We start from the raw sequence: 18,828 nt of genomic DNA on the forward strand, positions 1-18,828 counted from the left end.
CTCTGCCTTCCCAGCTGACCCACCCTGGGCTCACTTCTGAGGCCGACGAATGACCCTTGACCCCTCACCACCTGCAAGCATCCTCAGGGTCCCCAGCAGCCCCCCGCTCCCCGACCCCACACCCCGGCCCAAAGTCTGCGCTGACCCTGCCTTGAGCTGAGTGAGCGCTTCCTCCACGCGGGGCTGGTTGTAGCGCACCATGTAGCTATGCATGTCGGGGTAGTTGCTACGGATGTTCTTCTCCGTGGACCCGTTGGGCACCGTCCCGAACTTCAGGGGCGGGTACTGCTCCTGGGGCCGCTGGAACTGGGGCAGAATGGGGAGTTACGAGGGCGCCCTCTCTGGGGGGCATCTGGGTCGAGGATGTCCTTGACCAGGTGCTCCATTCTGGGGGGACACCCGCCAACCGGCGGACACCCCAGTCCAGAAGTGTCTTTCAAACTTGCTCACTGTGACCCACAGTAGGAAACACTACTCAACCAGCACGTACGTCCACAGATGCGCACGTATGCATACGTAATCGGGAGTCATACTGAAGTATTTCACAGGCAGCATCGCCTGATCGTGGGCAACAAAGCTCAAGGAGGGTCCCGGAGGCCCCTGACGGGCCAGGCATTAACCCTTAACTTGCTGGACCATGGGAGGTCCCAGGGGCAGGGGGCTGGCAGGGCGGGGGCTGGGGGTAGTTGCTATTTCCCAATCCGTTCAGAAATAGTTCCCTGTTTTAACGACAGACGTAGCCAGACAGGTGGATGCTGGCTCAGTGTCAAGTGTGTATATGCCTAAAACAAAAGTTTCATAAAACCACACTCACCCTTATTACGTAAGATGCAGTCAAACATAGTTTCTAGTCTATTCCATTCCATTAAAACAAAACAACGCTTGTTGCAATCCATTGACTTGGGCTCTCAACCTTCTAACGGGTGGTGACACCCAGTTAACCACTTTAGTCTCAAAGCGGGCCCTGCCGACCACCAGTCCCTGAACACACTGTGAGCCACCACGAGCTCGGGAGAGCATTTCGAGCAATTTGGACAGAATAATTTTCGGTCTCTTGAACCTAATAAATAAGAATTTGGGTTTGGATTTTGCATGTCCTGGTTTTAAATTTTATCTCACTTTTCTAGTAATTCATTTGTATTTTATTTTTGCAAATGCATGGACCTCCACTGGATTAGAAATTTCATAAGTTAGCCCCTCATCACAGTTTGAGAGAGGCACTGGTCTAGAATATCTCACTACGGCCCCTAGAACGTGTGGGGGCCACTCTCTTCCCCTGGAATATTTAAAGATGTAACCTTTCTCCTCCAGAATGTTCCATTCTACCATTCTGGGACTCTTTCTGGGAAGAGACCCCCAAGGACCTCCCATGTGCTAAGCTCTGTGACCTCCAACCCCAGCCACCTCCCCATCCCCCCACCCCGGCCCCAAACACACACACCTTTCGGTCACTGAGCCCAGACACGGTGTCCACGTACTCCTCCTGGATCATGAAGGCGGCCAGGTTGGCTGTGTAGCTGGCGAGGAAGATGACGGCGAAGAAGGCCCACACCAGCACCATGATTTTGCTGGTGGTCCCTCGGGGGTTCTCCACGGGCACCGAGTTATTGAACACCAGAGCCCAGAGCAGCCAGATGGATTTCCCAATGGTGAAGGTTGAGCCACCAGGGCCTGCAGAGGGCCAGGAGGGGGACATGGACCCCAAATCCCTTCTGCTCAATAAGGGAGCAGAAAGAACTACAATTCCCAGTGGCCCCCAAGGCCTCTAGCACTTCAAGAGGCCCTGGCTCTACCCCAGGGGCTGCTGGGAAATGTAGTTCTATCCGTGGTCCAGGCGCTCTGGGGTAGGGGGTTGGAGGAAGGGGGGACTCACGTTTGCCCGTGGCCAGGCTGCGGTTGTAGCCGACGGGACTGAGGTACTCGAAGATGAAAACAGTGACGGCGACCACCGTGAGGCACATGACGAACATCATCACCCACACGGCGGGGCTGTAGGGTTCTGGGGGCGAGGAGGTGTGTGGTCATGTCTCAGCCAAGCAAAGGATCGGGGGGTGCACAGATATGTGCACAAGGTGCAGCCGGGATCCGACTCTGTCCTACTCTGTCCCCTTCCCAGGTTCCCCATCTTGGGGACAGCCTCACTGCCCACCCAGACCCCCAGGAAACAGTCTCTCTCTCAAAGACAGCCATCTCAACCGTTTCTATGGTTTCAACAGCCAAATATAAACTGTCTCCTAAATATGCTTCCTGAACCCCAGCCCCGAGTCTCCATGTCCTCCTGCCCCCCCATTACCCCAGGCCATTCATGTCCCACACTGAGCCCAGCACCAACCCCCAGGCTCCCCATCCTGGGAGCCCCACCATCCAGCCCATCATAACCCAAACCCGCCCATTTGCTATCCCCACCCCCTCCCTCTCTCTCCCTCACCAGCCACAGCCTGTCAGTCCCCGCCCCGTCCTCCTGTCCCCGTCCTCCCCCACTTCGGCCTTTCCTCTCCCTTCTTGTGGCCAGCCCAGCTCAGGCCTCGTTCTCTCCCTGGGACCATCTCCCCAGCCTCTCTTCTCCAGCTCACCCCCATGGCCCTAGAGGTTCTTTCTGCACCCCGAGATGACCTGGCTCACAGCGCTCTGCGGCTCCCCTGTGCCCCCAGGACGAAATCCTCACCCCTCAGTCTTACTCCCGCCCTCCTCTTGGGTCTGATCACTCTCTCAGGATCCCACTGCTGTAACGACCCAGAACTCACAGTTCCCTGAACGAGCCGCACTCTCGCTGCCCCTGTCTCACAGATGCCTGCCAGAGGTGCTACCCTGACCTGTCCATCAGACAAACTCAAGCTCACGTGTCCCCTCCTCACACTGCCTCCAGGAGTTCACTGACAATAACACCACATCACCATTTCCTGGAGTCCTGGGTGATTTGACCTCCCTGAGACAAGAGCAAGCGGCCAGGACTGCCCCTGTCACCACCCCGGACTGTCACTGCGGCATCTGGGGACACGCCTGTCGTCTCCGCTGGGCAACGTGATGGGGCATAAATATGACCTTGTCACTCCCCTGCAGGAGGCAGGGGCCCCACGTGGTGCATCTCAGAGTGCCCTGCAGAGACCTTGGTGCAAAGAGGAGGCCACAAGAGACATCGTTGGGGACGTAGACAGAAAGTCAAATACAAAGGAAGGGATGTCCCTTCTCCCAGCCCCTCCCCCTCCCAGGAGCTTTGCCCAGACTTCAGAGAACAAGAGGGACCTGACAGAACTGCTGTCCTTGGCCCAACGGACATTTCTCCTGTCTTCTCTAAGCTTAGTAAATGAGGTCTTTATCCTAGTCCAAACCATCTCAAAGCCATCAACCCATCTGGGTGTCAGCTTCCTTTCTTTCTTTTTTTTTTTTTGTGGAGGAAGATTGGCCCTAAGCTAACATCCATGCCAATCTTCCTCTATTTTGTATGTGGGACGCCCTCTGCCAAAGCAGAGCATTCCAAACTTTACTGCTACACCACGGGGCCGGCCCTTGGTGTCAGCTTTCTAACCACATCCCAAATCTGGCTACTTGTCTCACCCTCACTGCCGTCTTCCAATTCCACACCCCATCCTCTCTGCACAGACCTCTACAGTAGGCTCCTCATGAGTCCCCTGCTCCACAGAGCCTGCCCGTGGGGTATTTTAAAAGCCTAAATCTGATTGTATATCCCCACACCACTATCTGGAGTTAAAACCCCTGCCATTACAAGAAGAGAAAAACCCAGCCTTCCTACCATCGCTTCCAAGGCCCTGTGCCATCTGCCCTGTTTCCTCCCCACCCTCACTTTCCATTTCTCTCACTCACTGCTCCTCTCCAGCCACAAAGGCCTCCCGCAATTTCACAAATACTCTATGCACATGCCCACCTTGGGGCCTTTGCCCTTGCTGTTCCATCTGCCTGGAATGCTTTTCCAGCCAGATCTACCCAGGACTAGGTCACCCCCTCAAAAGGGCCTCCTGCCCACCCATGGCAGCACCAGTCCTATTCCTCCCCATCTGTTCACCCTGGCTTAATGTCTCGTAGCCCTGACCACCATCTGAAGTGATCCTGTCCATGGATCCCTTTGGGAGTTTATTTTCTGTCTCCCCCATGAGGCCAAGAGCTTGTAGAGGACAAGGCTTGGTGCGCGGCTCAGAGCTGGGCACGCAGGAGATGCTTAGTAAACACTGTTGATGGGTGAATTACCATGTGCCAGGACCACGCTAATCTCCTTTCCTCATCTCATCCTTATATACAGAGGAAGACACGGGGTTTGTGGGGCCCGAAGCTTATACAATTTGGAGGCTTCTCTTTAAGAAAAAAGAATACAAAATTATGAATACAAAACCAGGTACAGAGCCAAGAGGCTAAGAGAAGCCTCCTGAAACTCAGGCTTCCTTGTTGTTGTTACTGCCCTCGAGTGGATTCTGACTCCTAGCGTCCCAGTGGAGCCCTGCCTGGTATTTCTGTGCCATCCTCTCCCCTTCCCATCCTACATCAGACAATACTCTGCTGCTATTCATAGGGTTTTCATGGCCAATTTTTGCAGAAGTGGGTGGCCAAGTCCGGCACTCAGCTCCCCAGCCCAGGGCCCAGGCTCACCAAGGAAGGCTGAGGGGGACACAGTGCCGTTGCTGCGGGCCACCATGACGCTGATGCCCGTCTCCACGAAGGGGACGGAGAAGTCCACGATCTCGGACCGCTCCTCGTTGATGGTGAGGGAGCCGATGGCCATGTCCGCGCGCTGGTAGAACACCTGGGGGGAGGGCGAGGATTGGGTGAGGGGACCAGGCTGGCTCAGGCGCGAGGCTGAAGGGGCCGGGAGACCAGTGACAGGGTGAGAGGGAGGGCTAGGAGGGTGGTGGGTGGATGAGGGGGAGGCAGAGTGGGGCAGGAAAGGTGGAGGAGGGAGTCGGGGAACAGGAGTGGGAAGAGGTGGCTCCCAGTCGCATCCTGCTCCCCTACCAAACCCTCTGAAAGTTTTGGGCACCGTCCTCCCGGCCCCGCCCCCTCCTCCTAGGAGTTTCGCTCTCTTAGCCCCGCCTCCTCCGCCCCAAAGGTCCCTCCTCCTGGCCCCGCCCCTCCGCCAAGGTGGGGCCTTCTCGTGGCCCCGCCCCGTCAAAGCTAGGCGTTCCCTCCTTTTGGCCTCGCCCCAGAGAGCTCCCTTCGTGGCCCCGCCCCCTCTGGACCGGCGTCCCCGCCTCTTGGCTCCGCCCCCTGGCTCAGAAGATGCCACGCCCCCCGCGAGCCCCGGCCCCGCCCCTGTCCAGCCATGGCCACGCCCCCAGCCGTCCCGGCCCCGCCTCCGTGCGCCCCGGCCACGCCCCGCCCTGGCCACGCCCCCAGCCGTCCCGGCCCCGCCCCTCGCCTGTCCCCGCCGCCTCACCTCCCCGATCATGCCGTTCCAGACGCCATCGATCTTCTTCCCGTGCTTGCCGTTGGTGACCAGGTAGAGGTCGTAGCTGAAGCCGATGGTCTGCGCCAGCCGCTTCAGAATATCGATGCAGAAGCCCTTGCAGCACCGCTTCTCTGGGCGGGGGGCGTCCGGCGGAGGGCTGCGGGGAGCAAGGAGGCTTGGGGACGTTGAGGACCCCCCGCCTTGTGGAGGGAGGGACAAGCAGCAGCTAAAACTATGGCTAGCGCTTTCTGGGAACACTAAGACTCAAAGGAGTTAGGGAACTTGTCCAAGGTCACCGAGCTGGAGGGCTTTGTGGGTCTTGGGTCCCAAGGGAGGAGGGGGCTGGGTCCAGGACTACTGGGCTTCAAGGGAGAAGGATTTTGAAGCTGGAACTCCTGGATCCTGGGCTGTCACCTGTGGGTGCGGTTGAGCTGGCTCCGGCAGGGGACGGAGTCTCGGATGCAAGTGCCGCTGATGGGGTCGGCGGGCTCCACGATGACAAAGGGCCTCTCCTCCAGCGTGGCCACCGTGAGGTGCTGTGTGTCATCCACTGGCTGCAGGAAGCGGCCGTAGCGGGACCACAGCGGGTACTTGAGGCGGAGAGTCTGCTCCTCCCAGCTGCCCACCTTGGCCAAGAGAAGGGCTTCAGGCTTCCTGGGGGGCTTTCCAGGGTGTCCTGGCCTTCATGGCCCTCCTTCCTCAGAGCCTGGGCTCCCAGCTCCTTCTTCCTCAGATCCAGGAGTCTGGACCCCATCTCCTTCCCTCCCCTAGGACCCAGGGTTCTGGGATCCCTGTTCTTTCCCCCACTTCCTAGAAGTCCAGGCTCCCAGCCCCTTCCTCCTTCAGAGGCCAGAGTCGAGGACTTCAGCTCGCATCTCTTCCACGACCCAGGAGTCTGGGTCCTCACACCCTCTTCCCCAGGACCCAGGAGTCCACGCCCTTTCCCATGCTTGAGCTTGGGGCTGGGACTCACCACCTCCCATGTCCTGTCTCTGGTGAGAGAGATGACCACTAGGGAGGGGTTCACCAGGAAGCCATCCTCATTGAAGGAGTAATCGCGGTTATCCCAGGTAATATTCATGAAGTACCTGCCCAGGAGGAAGGGAGGGGAGTGTGGGGACCTGGCCAGGACCTGCACCGCTGAAGGCAGAGAAAGTCCCCTTTCTACGGACCAGCCCCAGCCCGCCGCTGGACTCTCTCCTCCAAGATCTTGAAAACCCAAATATGCCTCTTCTCTGCTCAGCACTCTCCCCTGGCTGTCCAGCACCCCCAGGACAGGGTTCCGGACCTCGACCGCGTGTTCTGGCCCCGCCCGCCTCTGCAGCCCCATCTCTGATGCCTTCCTGCTTTTAAACTTTCCACCCCAAACCCTTTTTGTGCCCCGCCGACACTGAACGCAAACTATCAAGTGGTTTCCTATCTCCAGGCCCTTGTAGATGCCGTTCTCTCTGCCTGGAAAACCCTAATTCTGTCCCTTCTCATCCTGATCAATTCTTTTCTTCAAGACTCCACTCAAGCGTCCGTTCCTCTGGGAGAGGCCCCTGGAAGGTCTCTGGACCCACAGATATCTTCACTATGCAATGGCACCCTCTGCTCTGAATGCCTGTTGCATTGCCCTGGTCACAGGGCCAGACCCTCACCCTCAGCTGGGTCCTCACCCCCTCACTTCTTCCGCCCGCCCAGGCCATCAGTCCCCAAGCCCCATCCTTCTTGTCCCTGGAATCTCTCTGCCCTATGCCCTCCTCTCTGTCCCTGAAGCCCTCCTGGACCCCCAGCCCAGCCTCCTGCCTCACTTCCAGCCTCCAATCTCCCTTCTCGTGTCTGTTCCCCACTCTGCCCCAGAGGGGTCTTTCTATACCCAAAACTGACTCCATCTCTTCCCTGCTCATAACCCACCCATGGCTCCCCAGTGCCCCAGAACCAAGTGCAAGCCCCTCCAGCTGGTGTTCAAGGCCCTTGTGACCTGGCCCCGTCTACCTCCCCAGCCTCATCACCCCCGACCCCTAATTCTCCTCCCTCCATCCACCCTGAGCTATGGTGGTCCCATCAACCTGCCCAAGTTTCCCCCCCGCATCTAGGCCTCTGCATTGTGCTGTTCCTCCTGCCTAGAATACCCTCTATTTCTGGTAAATTCCCAGCCACTCTTAGAATCAAATCTAAATCCCCAACCTGGCCTCAATGCCCTACACGAGCTGGGCCCTGTGAGTTTCTCCATCCCCTCGTCACAGCTCCTCCCACTTGCCCACTGTGCGCCAGCCACACTGGCTTTATTTCGGGCTCCCAAGCAGGCAGTTCCAGCCCCAGGGCCTTTGCACCAGCTGGTCCCTCTCTATTCTCTTCACTCAGATCTTCCAGTAGACGGTTCTTTCTCTTTATCCATCTTTTGCCTTCACATTCCACCTAGTCAGAAAGGCCCTTCCTGACGACCCCGCCTGACCTAGCACCCTAGGCATTTCTCATCACATTCCACTTGTTTCAATTTCATCTCAGAAGTTATTGCTTGCTGATATTTTCATCTTTCTTTTTTGGCTTGTTCACTGCTTGTCTCCCCTATGAGACTGTAAGCTCTGTGAGAGCAGACACCTTATTCAACACTATATAGAAAAGCAGTGCTGGGCACATAGGAGACCCTCCATATAGGGCTTTTCAATGAATGAATGAATGAGCAACTCATCCTTCAGGTCTCAGCTTAGCTATCTCCTCCTCCTGGAAATCTCCCTGACTCCATAGGCTGACCCATGACTTGTGTAGCCTAGTTTGGAAGGCTGGTTGGGGCCAATAAAATTCCTCCCCTGGGAGGCCTTAGCTGTGAGGTTTGGAGGGATGGGTGGGGAATGGCATGGGCTGAAATGATGCATATCATGAGGGAGCAGAGATGCTGGGTAAGCGGTGGGAAGAGAAGAACTGGATAGCCTGTAGGAGTGGCAAGCCTGAGAGACAGAGAGAGAGAGAGAGGGAGGGAGGGAGAGAGAGGCAGAAAAGCAGAGAGAGACAGGGGCGGAGAGAGTAAGAAAGAGACAGAATCAGAAAGAGATGAAGGAATAGCTGGTCCCCAGGCTTGGCTTCAATTCCTGATGTCTGGGTTTCTGTGCATGTTTATTTTTCCAATAAACCCCCTTTTCCCTGAGGAAACTTGAATGAGACGCTGCTTCTTGCAACCAAAAATGTTGGTTTTCTGGCTTAGACAGTATTCCTCCTGGCGCTCCCACAACGCCCATGCTGCCTCCAGTATTGCAAGCATCACGCTGTGCTGTCATTATCCCCATCCCTGTCTGCCGCCCCTACAGGACCCTGCGTTCTTTGAAGAGAAGTCCTTGGTCTTATTCATCTCTGTGCTCCCAGCGCCCAGCAGGAGCCCTAGTTCCTAGCAGGTGCTCAGTAAGTATTCATGAACGAGGCATCATTTTCGCACTCTCGTGTCCCTGGATCCTGCGTCTCCACTCACCAGTTCTCCAACCTCCTCCCTTAGGTTTTCTTCCGCACCCATCCCCTTTTCCCAGGCTCATTTCGAGATTACAGGCCTCTCCTTCCACTGTTCTGTCCCCAGACTCATCCGCTTCTCACTCCCAAAGCTTCCCATGGTGGAGATGCTGTTTTCCACCAAACCGCTCTTCTTCCAAAACAACAGCACGGATGCTCGGCGCACACCTGCCCAGGTAGAGCTGACATTTCCTCGTCTTCCTTGCAGCTAGCCCAGGCCACGTGCAGGGGTGACGTTCAAAATATCTAACCATCGGGGCAGCACAAGCACTAGCCAATCAGAATCGCTGTCTAACCAATCTGTACGGACACCCCTGTAAACAACCAATCAGACAGCTCTGACCACGTGACTACGTTCTCACCAATGGGGTGTAAGTCTGGTTCCTTCCACCTTATTTGCTCAAAAGGGAATTGCTAGCTTTCCGCTTTCTCTCTTTCCCCTTCTCACGAGCTGGAATTCCGATGTGCCCACGACCGAATTTCGGGCCACTGGGTTGTTGGGTCTTTTTGTTACTGATGTTCAGTTCATACCCCCAACTAGGGTATTTCATGGACTCTAAGGTGCTGTCAACTCTAAGATGTATCTCCATTTTTATGTACCACAAAGAAAAAAGTGCTGCCAATTAAACCACGAGGAGCCATCAGTCGTAAGACACATCTTGATTTTAAAGACATTAAACTGAAAAAAATCTGCATCTCAGAATCATGAAACAGAGTAACGCCGCAGTCACTGTCTCAGATGCTTTTTCCAAATGACCCGATTTAACCCCAGAAAGGAGACCCAATTACACCCTTTTTACAGAAAAGCAAACTGAAGCTCCGAGCGGATGGGACCCATTTGTGGCCACTCAGCACGTGAGTACCCAAGGTCATCGGGCTCTGGAACCTTCCGACAGCCCTCCCACCCCAGTCCCACTCACCTATGTAGACTTTCTCCTCGGTGGGTGCGGTTCTGGGCGCGACAGTCGTGGCCGAGCTCTGGCAGGAAGCCATAGTCACGCAGAAGGGCCTGGGCACCTCTGGCCACTACGGCCACGCCAGCTGCCACACGCCGGGCCAGGTCATCCCGCCAGCCAGCTGAGCGCACCGCAAACAGTCCAGCAGGCAGGGGGGCGCCTCCTGGCAGAAGAGGAGGCTCCCCAGGGGCGCCTGAGCCCCCACCTCCAGCCAGCTGGGGCCCCACCATGAACCAGACGTAGCCAGGGCCGGTGAGGCCAGCCTCCTCGGCTGCCCGGAACACGGGCTCAGCCTCTTCACGGGCACAGAAGAGCAGGCGGATCTGTGCACTGACGCTGCGGAGCTGGGCACCCAGCACGGCCTCGCCTGCCCCAGGATCCAGCGTCAGCGCCCCGCGGTGCTCCCAGCCCACCAGGCTGCCATCAGTCAGCACCTCGATGTAGGACAGGAAGGCCCGGTGGCCCGGGGCACGTGTGGTCACGGCTACAAAGGACGTCCAGTCGTACTCCTCCAGCACCTCAAAGATGACCTGGAGCTGCTGCTCTGTGGATGAGCCCAGCTGCAGGAAGGTGGAGCCCTTCTCCTGCGAGGGATGGAGGGAGGGAGAGGATGTCAGGTCTCCCCATGGGGAGACCACAGTGGTCTCCCAGTGGTCGATAAGGGACCTTCAGCAGTCAGCGAGGGGACCACAGCTCCCAGTGGTGTAGAGGGGAACTCATCTCCCAGCAAGTGATAAGGGCACCACCACTCCCAGCGGCCCCTGGCGGCCTCAGCTCTCAATATGGCAGGTTGACTAGCTGTTCACAAAACTCATCTCCTCTTCCTGCTGGGACACAGAACTAGCTCTGGGTTAGGTTGAGCCACTTGACTGAATCCTAGGCTCATCTGTAAAAACTCTCTCCCATGCACCCTACTCTCTTCCCTGTCTGATGGCAGAGCCAGAGGCCCCAGAAGAGAACTCTGAAGTCCTAGGGGATTACAGAGCCACCAGAGGGAGAAGCCGGAGTTCCTGAGTCACCACTTGGAGGGAAGCCACCTCCAATCAGGAACATCTGTTTGGATTTCATATGAGTGAGAAACAACCTTCTACTGCGTTGAGCCACTGAGATGTGGGGGTTTATCTGTTACAGTAGCTAGCTAACATTACTGTAATGAATACACCCTGCATCCAGTGAGGGAACTACAGTTCCCAGCATCCACTGAGAGGGACTACATCTCCCAGCATGCAATGAGGGTGCTGAAGGTACTGTCTCTCCCACCTGGGAGAGGCTTTGCTGAGTGGACTTGCCCTTGTCTGGTTTTCCTCCTACCTCCCTGGCCCCTCCTTCTCTGTTTCCTTTGCTGGACGCTCTTCCTCAGTCAGAATTCTAAATGTAGGAGTGCCTTAGTGTTCTCTTCTCTGTCCCCACTCCCTGATGGTCTCATCCAGATCCATGGGTTTAAATACTGTCTCCCGCGCTACCTAGTATAGTAGCTGCTAGCCACCCACGGCTATTCAGATTTAAATTAGTTGGAATTAAATAAAATTTAGTTGCCCTCAGCACATGTTAAAGTGCTCAAGAGCCACCCGTGGCTAGTGGCTGTCATACTGGACAGAGCAGATATAAATCATCTTCATCATCGTAGAAAGTTCTATTGGACAGCGCTGGACATGTTGATGGCTCCTAGCCTGTCACCACCTCTTTTGTAAGCTCTGGACAAACCTATTCCCCTTTCTACTCAACAGCTCCCCTTGGATTTCCAAGAAGCATCTCAAAATTAGCACGTCAAAAGCAGAATTCTCAGTCTTTCCCCTGCCTCAAACCTGCTCCCTGTCCTTTTTTTCTTATTCACCCAGATGCACAGGTCCCAAAGCTGAATCATCCTTTCCCTCTCTTCTCCTCATGCCCACATCCAGGCCATCTCCAGGACTTCTCAGCTCTCTGTTCATAACATGACCCGAGTCGTCCACTCCTCACTCCTGCCCCCGTCACAACCCTCCTTGTCACCACTTTCTTGCCTAGACAACTACAACACCTTCCTAACCCATCTCTGTTTCCCTTCTTGCATCTTCCAGTCCATTCTCCAGACAGCAGCCAGAGTGATCTTTTCAAAAAATTAATTGGATCGCATCCCTTCTTGGTTGAAAACCTTCCAACAATTCTGCCTTAGAGTCAAAGTCAAAGTCCTTGCTGTGGCCCACAAGGCCCTGCATGAACTGGCCCCCACTGCCTCTCTGACCTCATCTCCCGCCACCCCCACCTCTTTGCTCTTCCTCAAACTCATCAAGTTCCTTCCAGCTTCAGGGGCTTTGCCCTTCGCTGGTGCCTCTCCTGGGGACACTTTTCCCCGGCTCCTCCACGCTAGAACTAGCCCTCCTCAGTCCCCAGGTCTGGCTTAGTTGTCACCTTCTCAGGGAGGCCTCCCCTGATTGCCATCTATTGACACCCCATCCTCGATCATTAACTTTCTTCCAGGACAGATTTCACTGTTATTCGTTTTGTCTGTTCTCTGTTAGAATGCAAGCTCCATAAGAGCAGGGACTTTTTTTTTTCTCCTTTCACAACTGTATTCCCTAGAACCTAAAAAAGCCTTGGCACAGAATCAGCCCTCAGTAAATCTTCCGGTAATGCCATGAGAAGAGCAAGTGGACTTTCTCCCTAGGCGAGTGCCTTTGGTTATATGTGTAGGGGATGAGGTCTCCCAGCATGCAATGAGAACGCTGAGAGGACCTCACCCTTGGCAGATGGAGGTGAGCTGAGAGGACCACGTTCCCAGGATTCAGTGGGGGCACAGGTGGAGCTGTGAGGACCACTCTTTCTTCCAGCCAGATACTGAGAGGACTACATTTCCCAGAAGGCAACGGTGTACACCGAGCGAGTCACAGTGTCCCTCAGACAATAAATAGAGCAGCCCACACTTCTCAGCAGCAATGTGGCAAGAGAGACCGCATCACTCCATATGCCATGGAGGTGGCAGCCAGGAAGTGATACGTTCACCTCGCAGGTGATCTGCCTACAAATCTCTGGACAACACGCCAAAGAGACGAAGCAAGTTGGCCAGAAGGCCTTCCCAGAATGCTCTGGACAGGAGAGAACTACTACGAGTCCCAGCATGCAATAGTGATCTAGTCACAAAACCACCGGCCCTCCCAGCAGGGAATTGGTGGAGACTTAGGTTCCACCCACTCAGGTGGGCCCGGCCTCCATCGAGTCCCAAGTCGGTTACACTGGCTTCACCCCTGATTAGGCCCCGCCCCTTCTCAGGCATCACCTCTTAGCTGACCTCTTCTCCTTCTCAGACACACACGAGGCTTGGTCTAGTTCTGTCCTTTCGCTAACAGAAGTCCACTCCAGTTGGTCCCTCCCGAGCCCTCGGGAGGCTAGCTCCAGCCTCTGCCCCTACTCCTCTGCAGGCTCCTGGCTTTGATGTCTCGTTGGATGGCCCTGCGTCTACGGTGGGCCTCCAGCATCCCAGGCCCACCCTCTGGATTCTCGCTTTCCGCGCTTTACAGCTGGGTTTTCCCCTGTCCAAACCCCACTCCAGGACCATCTTCCTCTCTAGATCCCGCCCTTTTAGTACAGAGCATAGGCCCTGCCTCGTCCCTGGTCCCCTCCCTCACCCTAACTCATCCCGTCACTGACTGGCCTCGCCCTAAACCCCGCTCATCCTAGAGACCACGCCCCTCCAAGGCAGCCCCGCCCCTCCATCTGGCCCCACCCCGTCCCACATGCGGACCCTCAGGGCTGACCCCGCCCCCAGCGGCTGGCCCCGCCCCCGCCCGCAGGTCGCGCGCACCTTGGGCGTGAGCACGAGCGCGGCGCCGCCGTGCACGGCCACGATGGGCAGCGAGGTCTGCGCCGACAGGAAGTCGAGGATGGGCGCGACGGCGGGCGCGCGCGAGTCGTCCTCGAAGACGACGCCGTGCACGCGCAGCCCCGACAGCAGGTCGCAGAGCTGCAGCACGAGGCTGCGCGGGTCCGAGCCGTTGAGCACCAGCGCCACCGGCCGCACGTCCAGGCCCGGGCTGCGCACGGCCGCCGCCACGGCCGGGCCCAGGCGCGCCGCCTCGGTCGCGTACGCGGGTCCCGAGAACACGAGCGCCACGTTGAGCGGCCGCGCCCCGCCGGGCCCCCCGCCGGGCCCGCCGGCCCCGCCCGGCCCCGGCGCCTCCTCCGGGAACGGGCTGGCGCAGGCCAGCGCCAGCAGCAGCAGCATCTTAGCGGGGCCCCGAGGGCCGCCGGGGCCACCGGCGCCGCGCATCGCCTGCGGGCTCCGCCGGGCAGCCTCTGAGCGCCAGGGCCCGGGGAGGGTCACCGGGGGAGTAGGGGCACACAGAGACGGGGAGACACAAATGAGAGAGAGACACAGAGATGGGAAGACAGAGGCAGGGAGACAAGATATAGAAAGAGACGCACGGAGAAGAGATACAGAAAGGGAGAGACGCAGAGATGGGTAGGGGAGGGAAAGGTTGGGGCGATAGAGACAGAGGGAGAGACAGGGAGAGACACAGAGACAGACAGAGAGACAGGGAGAGATACAGAAGCAAAGGGAGAGACGGAAAGACACAGGGACAGGGAGAGTGGAGGTATGGGGACAGAGAAGATAGAGAGGTAGGGAAGAGATAGACAAGGTAGGAATGGGGAGGACAATGAATCAGGACAGATGGGAAACAGAACCACAGAGATGGGACCAGAATAGGAGCAGAGAGAGGCCCAGAGAGATAGGAATAAAGATGCAAACAGTAACAGAGAGATGGTCAGGGAAAGAGCAACAGGAATAAGAGAGATGGAAGGAGAAACAGAGAAGCTCAGTGACAGAGACAGGGAGACGAGGCAGAGAGAGATAAGACAGAGTGACAGAAATAGGGAATGACACGGAGGCAGGGAGAGACGCAGAGATAGATGAAGGAAGGAGAGAGAGAGAAGAGATGAGAAAGTTGGAGAGAGATGAAGATGGAAAGAAATCCAGGAAGACAGAGACAGAGACCCCGGCCACCAAGAGATACACACACACACAAGAGATGGAGAAACAGGCAGAATTAGAGGTGGAGCGAGGAGGCAGGCAGAGCAGACAAACATAGGAAGACAGAAATAGCGAGGAAAGGCGAAGATCAAGACCCCCACCAGGGAGGTGCCCAGCACAGACATGAAAGGAAGGCCGGGAAGGCGAGAGGCAGGAGAGATCAAAAATAATAGGAAGTAAAAGTGAGAGAAAAAAGATGAGAGGGGGAAAAGGGGTCAGGTGTGTGGGGGGAGAGAGAGAGAGAGAAAAAGAAATTAGTGGGTATCCCAAGAGACAAAATGCCCCCTGACCTTACCCCTCACCCCGACCACAACCCCCAACCCATTTTGGTCCCCTTACTCCTGTCGCTGTCTCGCCATTCTCAGCGACAGCTAGAAAGAGATTCAGGGCCCAGGCTGGGCTGCAGGGTTGGGGGGCACAGCTGTGGAGAGCTGGGGGGCAGGGGTCCCTGGCTCCCAGCCCGGAGCAATTTAGTAAATTAGAGGAAATACAGCGTCTCTTCCTGTGTCCCCTGGTGAATACTAGCTTCCTGGGGTGGTCGGGCTGGGAGCCCAGACTCCTGGCTCCTAGGCCTGAGTGGGGAGGGCACAGGGAGCTTGGACTCCTGGTTCCCAGAGAGGGATTAGAGCCTGCATGAGGGGCTTCCTGACGGGGTGAGGGTCTAGACAGGGAAGGGTTCTCTATTGGCTGTCAATCATGCTACTGTCCGGTTGCCATGGTAGCGCAGGCCTTGTCCACCCCACAGACAGCCAGGGTGGGGGAAAGGCCCACACTTCCTCCCTTGCCTAGAGGCCTTGCCCCGTCACCCCCACCCCCCTTCCCAGAGATCCTGGGCCACTGTCTCCCCAGGGATGGGGGCGGGGGCTCCTAACATGCCCATCCCTCCCAAATCCTGGCTCTTCCTCGCTCCTCCTCTCTGCCCTTCCCAAGCAGCTGGCTCAATCAGCGCTCAGAATAGCCCCCTTTCTGCCCCAAAATAACCCACAGCTGTGGCCTGGCCCCCGGGGGGTTAACACTCGCTCTCTCCTCCCTTCCCGGTGGCAGGAAGCCCTCAGTCTCCTCTGCCTCTCTCAGACCCACCCCTGCCTGGCCTCTGCCCTTGGGGACCCCAGGGTCTTGCTCCCTGCCGAGGCCCAAGAGGGCATCTCCAGCACCACCCTTCCCAGGAGGCTGGATGTCTAGTCCTCTCCCATGAGGGATTAAAGAGGGCAGTCTCCCAGGCGTCCAGAGACCGAGAATGGGCACCCCCAGCCGCCGGAGGACTCTGGAGGCCCAGTCGCCAGATCCTACACCCTCAGAGATCACATTGTCCAGACCTCCAATCTCCACCTCCTCATGAGCCTCAGTCCCCACTTCCCTCCCCAAGGGGCCAGAGTCCAGACCCCCATCCCTGCCCTGTAAGGGACTCAGGAGACTGAGCCCCCAGCCCCTTTCTCAGACACCGAAACCCTATCCTCCAACTTCTCCCATAAAGACTCAAGAATCCTGGCCCTAGGCCCCCGCCTCCCCCAGGACCCAGGAGTCCCGGCCCCGTTCTGCCCCTAGACTCAGGAATCCGGGTGCCCAGTCTCTTCTATGCCCAGCAACCAGGAGTCCAGGCCCCCTGCCCTTAAGGACCCCCTTTTTGTCTCAAACCCCATCCGTCTCAACATCCTGGGCACCCCCCAGATCCAGCCTCCCAGTCGCCCCACTCAGGTCCTGTACACAGCACAGCCTGTCCCCCAGCTGAGGAGGAGGAGGGTGCCAGAGATTCCTGGGGTGTCCCCGTCTCCGTCGCTCCCCCCCCAAATCCATCACAGAAGAGATGAGAGGCCACTTTGATCAACAGCCCGCCCCCCCTCGTGTCGTGCTGCAGACGGCATCCGTTCCCCCCCACCTCCACCACCGGTCTCTCCCCACCCTGATCCTGGTGCTCAGACGAGGCTGGAAGGGTATTCCAGAACCTTGAGGAAGGGGTGGTAGCTTGGGGTGAGGGGTGCCAGGGGCCCGGATGCCCTCAAGGTCCTTGGCAGGGGTATTAATAGCAGACTCATAGCTCTGAGAAGGGAGGGGAGAGTGAGAGGAGAGAGCGAGAGGGACGGGCCAGCGAGGGGGGAGACTGATGTGGGCAGGGGGGTGCAGAGGGAAGGTGAGATGGAGAGATGGGGGGTAGAGAAAGAGATGAGGTGTCAGGTATGTGGGGCTCGGGAGAGGGAGCAAAGTGTCAGAGAAATGGGGGGGTGTCAGGAGGTCTGAGGTGTAGAAACCCAGGAAAAAGGGGCTCAGAGAGGGAGAAAGAGAGGGGGCGGAGGAGAGTCCCCAAGAGACAAGGGAACTGGGCTGGCCAAGACCCCTGCTTGCCATTCAATGCCCCTTCTCCCCTGAGGCCCCTGGCCAACTTTCCCTGTCCTAGATCTGGGGGTCCCTGTCCCCACCCCACGCGTGCATCCCCACCCCCGGCCTTACCTTTTCATGACCCTGTTCTGTGGGGGGAATTTCAGGGGGGCCAGGACCGGAACCGGAGTCCAGCGACCTGAAGATTTGGCGGAGGGCTCAGGGAGCCGCTGTGGGGGCCAGGCCCTGGGGCGGCGGCGGCAGCGGTGGTGGTGGTGGCGGTGGCGGGGACCTCCTGCCCGTCTCTGGCTCCGGCTCTCCCTCCTGTTCTTTCCGTCCCGTCCTGCCCTGTCTGTCCCCCAAGGTTGCGGCCACCCAGACTAGGCGAGGACGCCGCTACACATGTTGCGCTGGAAGTTGGGCCCCGGACATTGCGGAGGCTGTCGGGGTGTCCTCTCACCGCCCCGACCCCGTGGGGATCCCCCCTCCGCCCACCCGGGGTGCCCCCCTCTGCCGCTTCATCCCCGGCTCCTCCCCCCTGTCCATGTGTCCGGTCCCGCCTCCCTCTGGCTCATTCGCACCCCCCCTTTGTGCCCCCAGCGCCCCCCCCCCCCCAGCGCCTGTGTCTGTCTGTCTGTCTGTCTGGGTCACCTCTGAAGCCGGTGGCTGGTGTGTATGTTTGTATGAGGGCGGGAGACTGCCTGCCTGGGGAACTGCTTGCCCCTTTCCTCGCTTGGCCACCTCCAGACCCCTCCTCGGCGCCCTCACTCTCAAACACAGGCAGAAACACACACAGACACACGCACACACGCACAACCTCACTTCCCTGGGATTCCCCCTCAACACCCCCGGAGCTTGAGGAGGGAGACGCGCACACACACACACACACACACACACAGAGGGGGTCCGATGGGAGCCGGGCTGCCACTGCTGTCTGGGGCTTCGGACAGACAGGAGGACACAGGCAACCGGGGACGCCAGACGCCCGGCCAGACGCAGGCAGGAGGCACAGAGCCCAGGTACACACCATCCATCCGGGTTTGGGGGGCCGGGGGAGGAAATTGGGGGGCCCACAACACCCAGGCAGGCGGTTCAGGGTCGGTACAGACAGACAGACAGACCCCTCCCTCCCTCTGCCGCCGCAGCCCTTACAGACACACCCCCCCCTCCACCAGCCCAGCCCCAGACACCCTGACACACACATCCTCACCGGGCAGATGGCAGACGCACGAGAGACCCCTGGGGGCCGGGCGGACCCACCCAGGCCGACACCCCTCAGCTGGGCACCGGTGACCGAGGGAGGCTGCGGGCGGAGGGTGGCGGCGGTAGCCGCGGCTTGGAGAAGCCGGAGCGGGAGGGACTCGCACACTCGCTCTGTTCTCGCACACACACACTCACTCGGGATGCGATTAACATTCAGTCCCCGTCCGCCCCTGCCGGGAGACCCACAGCCCCCCCTCTTGGCCTCCCTGGGGACCCCTCCTCCTGCCAGGGTTGGGGGAGGGGGCTGCACCCCCCTCCCCCAGCTCCCAGCCTCTGCCCTCCTCCTGGGACAAGAGAGTGAGGGGCTGCAAATAAAAAGGAAGTAGGGGGGTGGGTGCGGGTAGGGACTCAAAACCCGGCACTGAGACAGCAGCTTCGGACCTGGACTTCAGGGCGGGGCGGGAGGGGGGTGTGTG

General features: G+C 58.2%; 1 protein-coding gene across 1 annotated transcript in view; it reads right to left on the reverse strand.

The window, feature by feature from the left end:
* GRIN2D (glutamate ionotropic receptor NMDA type subunit 2D) overlaps positions 1-17,671 on the reverse strand; it is a 34,359-nt gene extending 16,688 nt beyond the window's left edge. Inside the window, exons 1-10 of the mRNA XM_046682150.1 lie at positions 17,282-17,671; positions 13,610-14,100; positions 9,796-10,415; positions 6,369-6,483; positions 5,810-6,021; positions 5,384-5,552; positions 4,600-4,753; positions 1,874-1,999; positions 1,442-1,671; positions 146-306 (exon numbers count right to left, since the gene is read on the reverse strand). Of these exons, the coding sequence (XP_046538106.1) occupies positions 146-306; positions 1,442-1,671; positions 1,874-1,999; positions 4,600-4,753; positions 5,384-5,552; positions 5,810-6,021; positions 6,369-6,483; positions 9,796-10,415; positions 13,610-14,074 (2,252 nt within the window). The 5' untranslated portion in view covers positions 14,075-14,100; positions 17,282-17,671. The remainder of the gene's footprint in view (positions 1-145; positions 307-1,441; positions 1,672-1,873; positions 2,000-4,599; positions 4,754-5,383; positions 5,553-5,809; positions 6,022-6,368; positions 6,484-9,795; positions 10,416-13,609; positions 14,101-17,281) is intronic.
* Between the last annotated feature and the right edge of the window lie 1,157 nt (positions 17,672-18,828).

This window comes from Equus quagga, chromosome 13, assembly GCF_021613505.1.
Source record: "Equus quagga isolate Etosha38 chromosome 13, UCLA_HA_Equagga_1.0, whole genome shotgun sequence".
Classification (NCBI taxonomy): domain Eukaryota; kingdom Metazoa; phylum Chordata; class Mammalia; order Perissodactyla; family Equidae; genus Equus; species Equus quagga.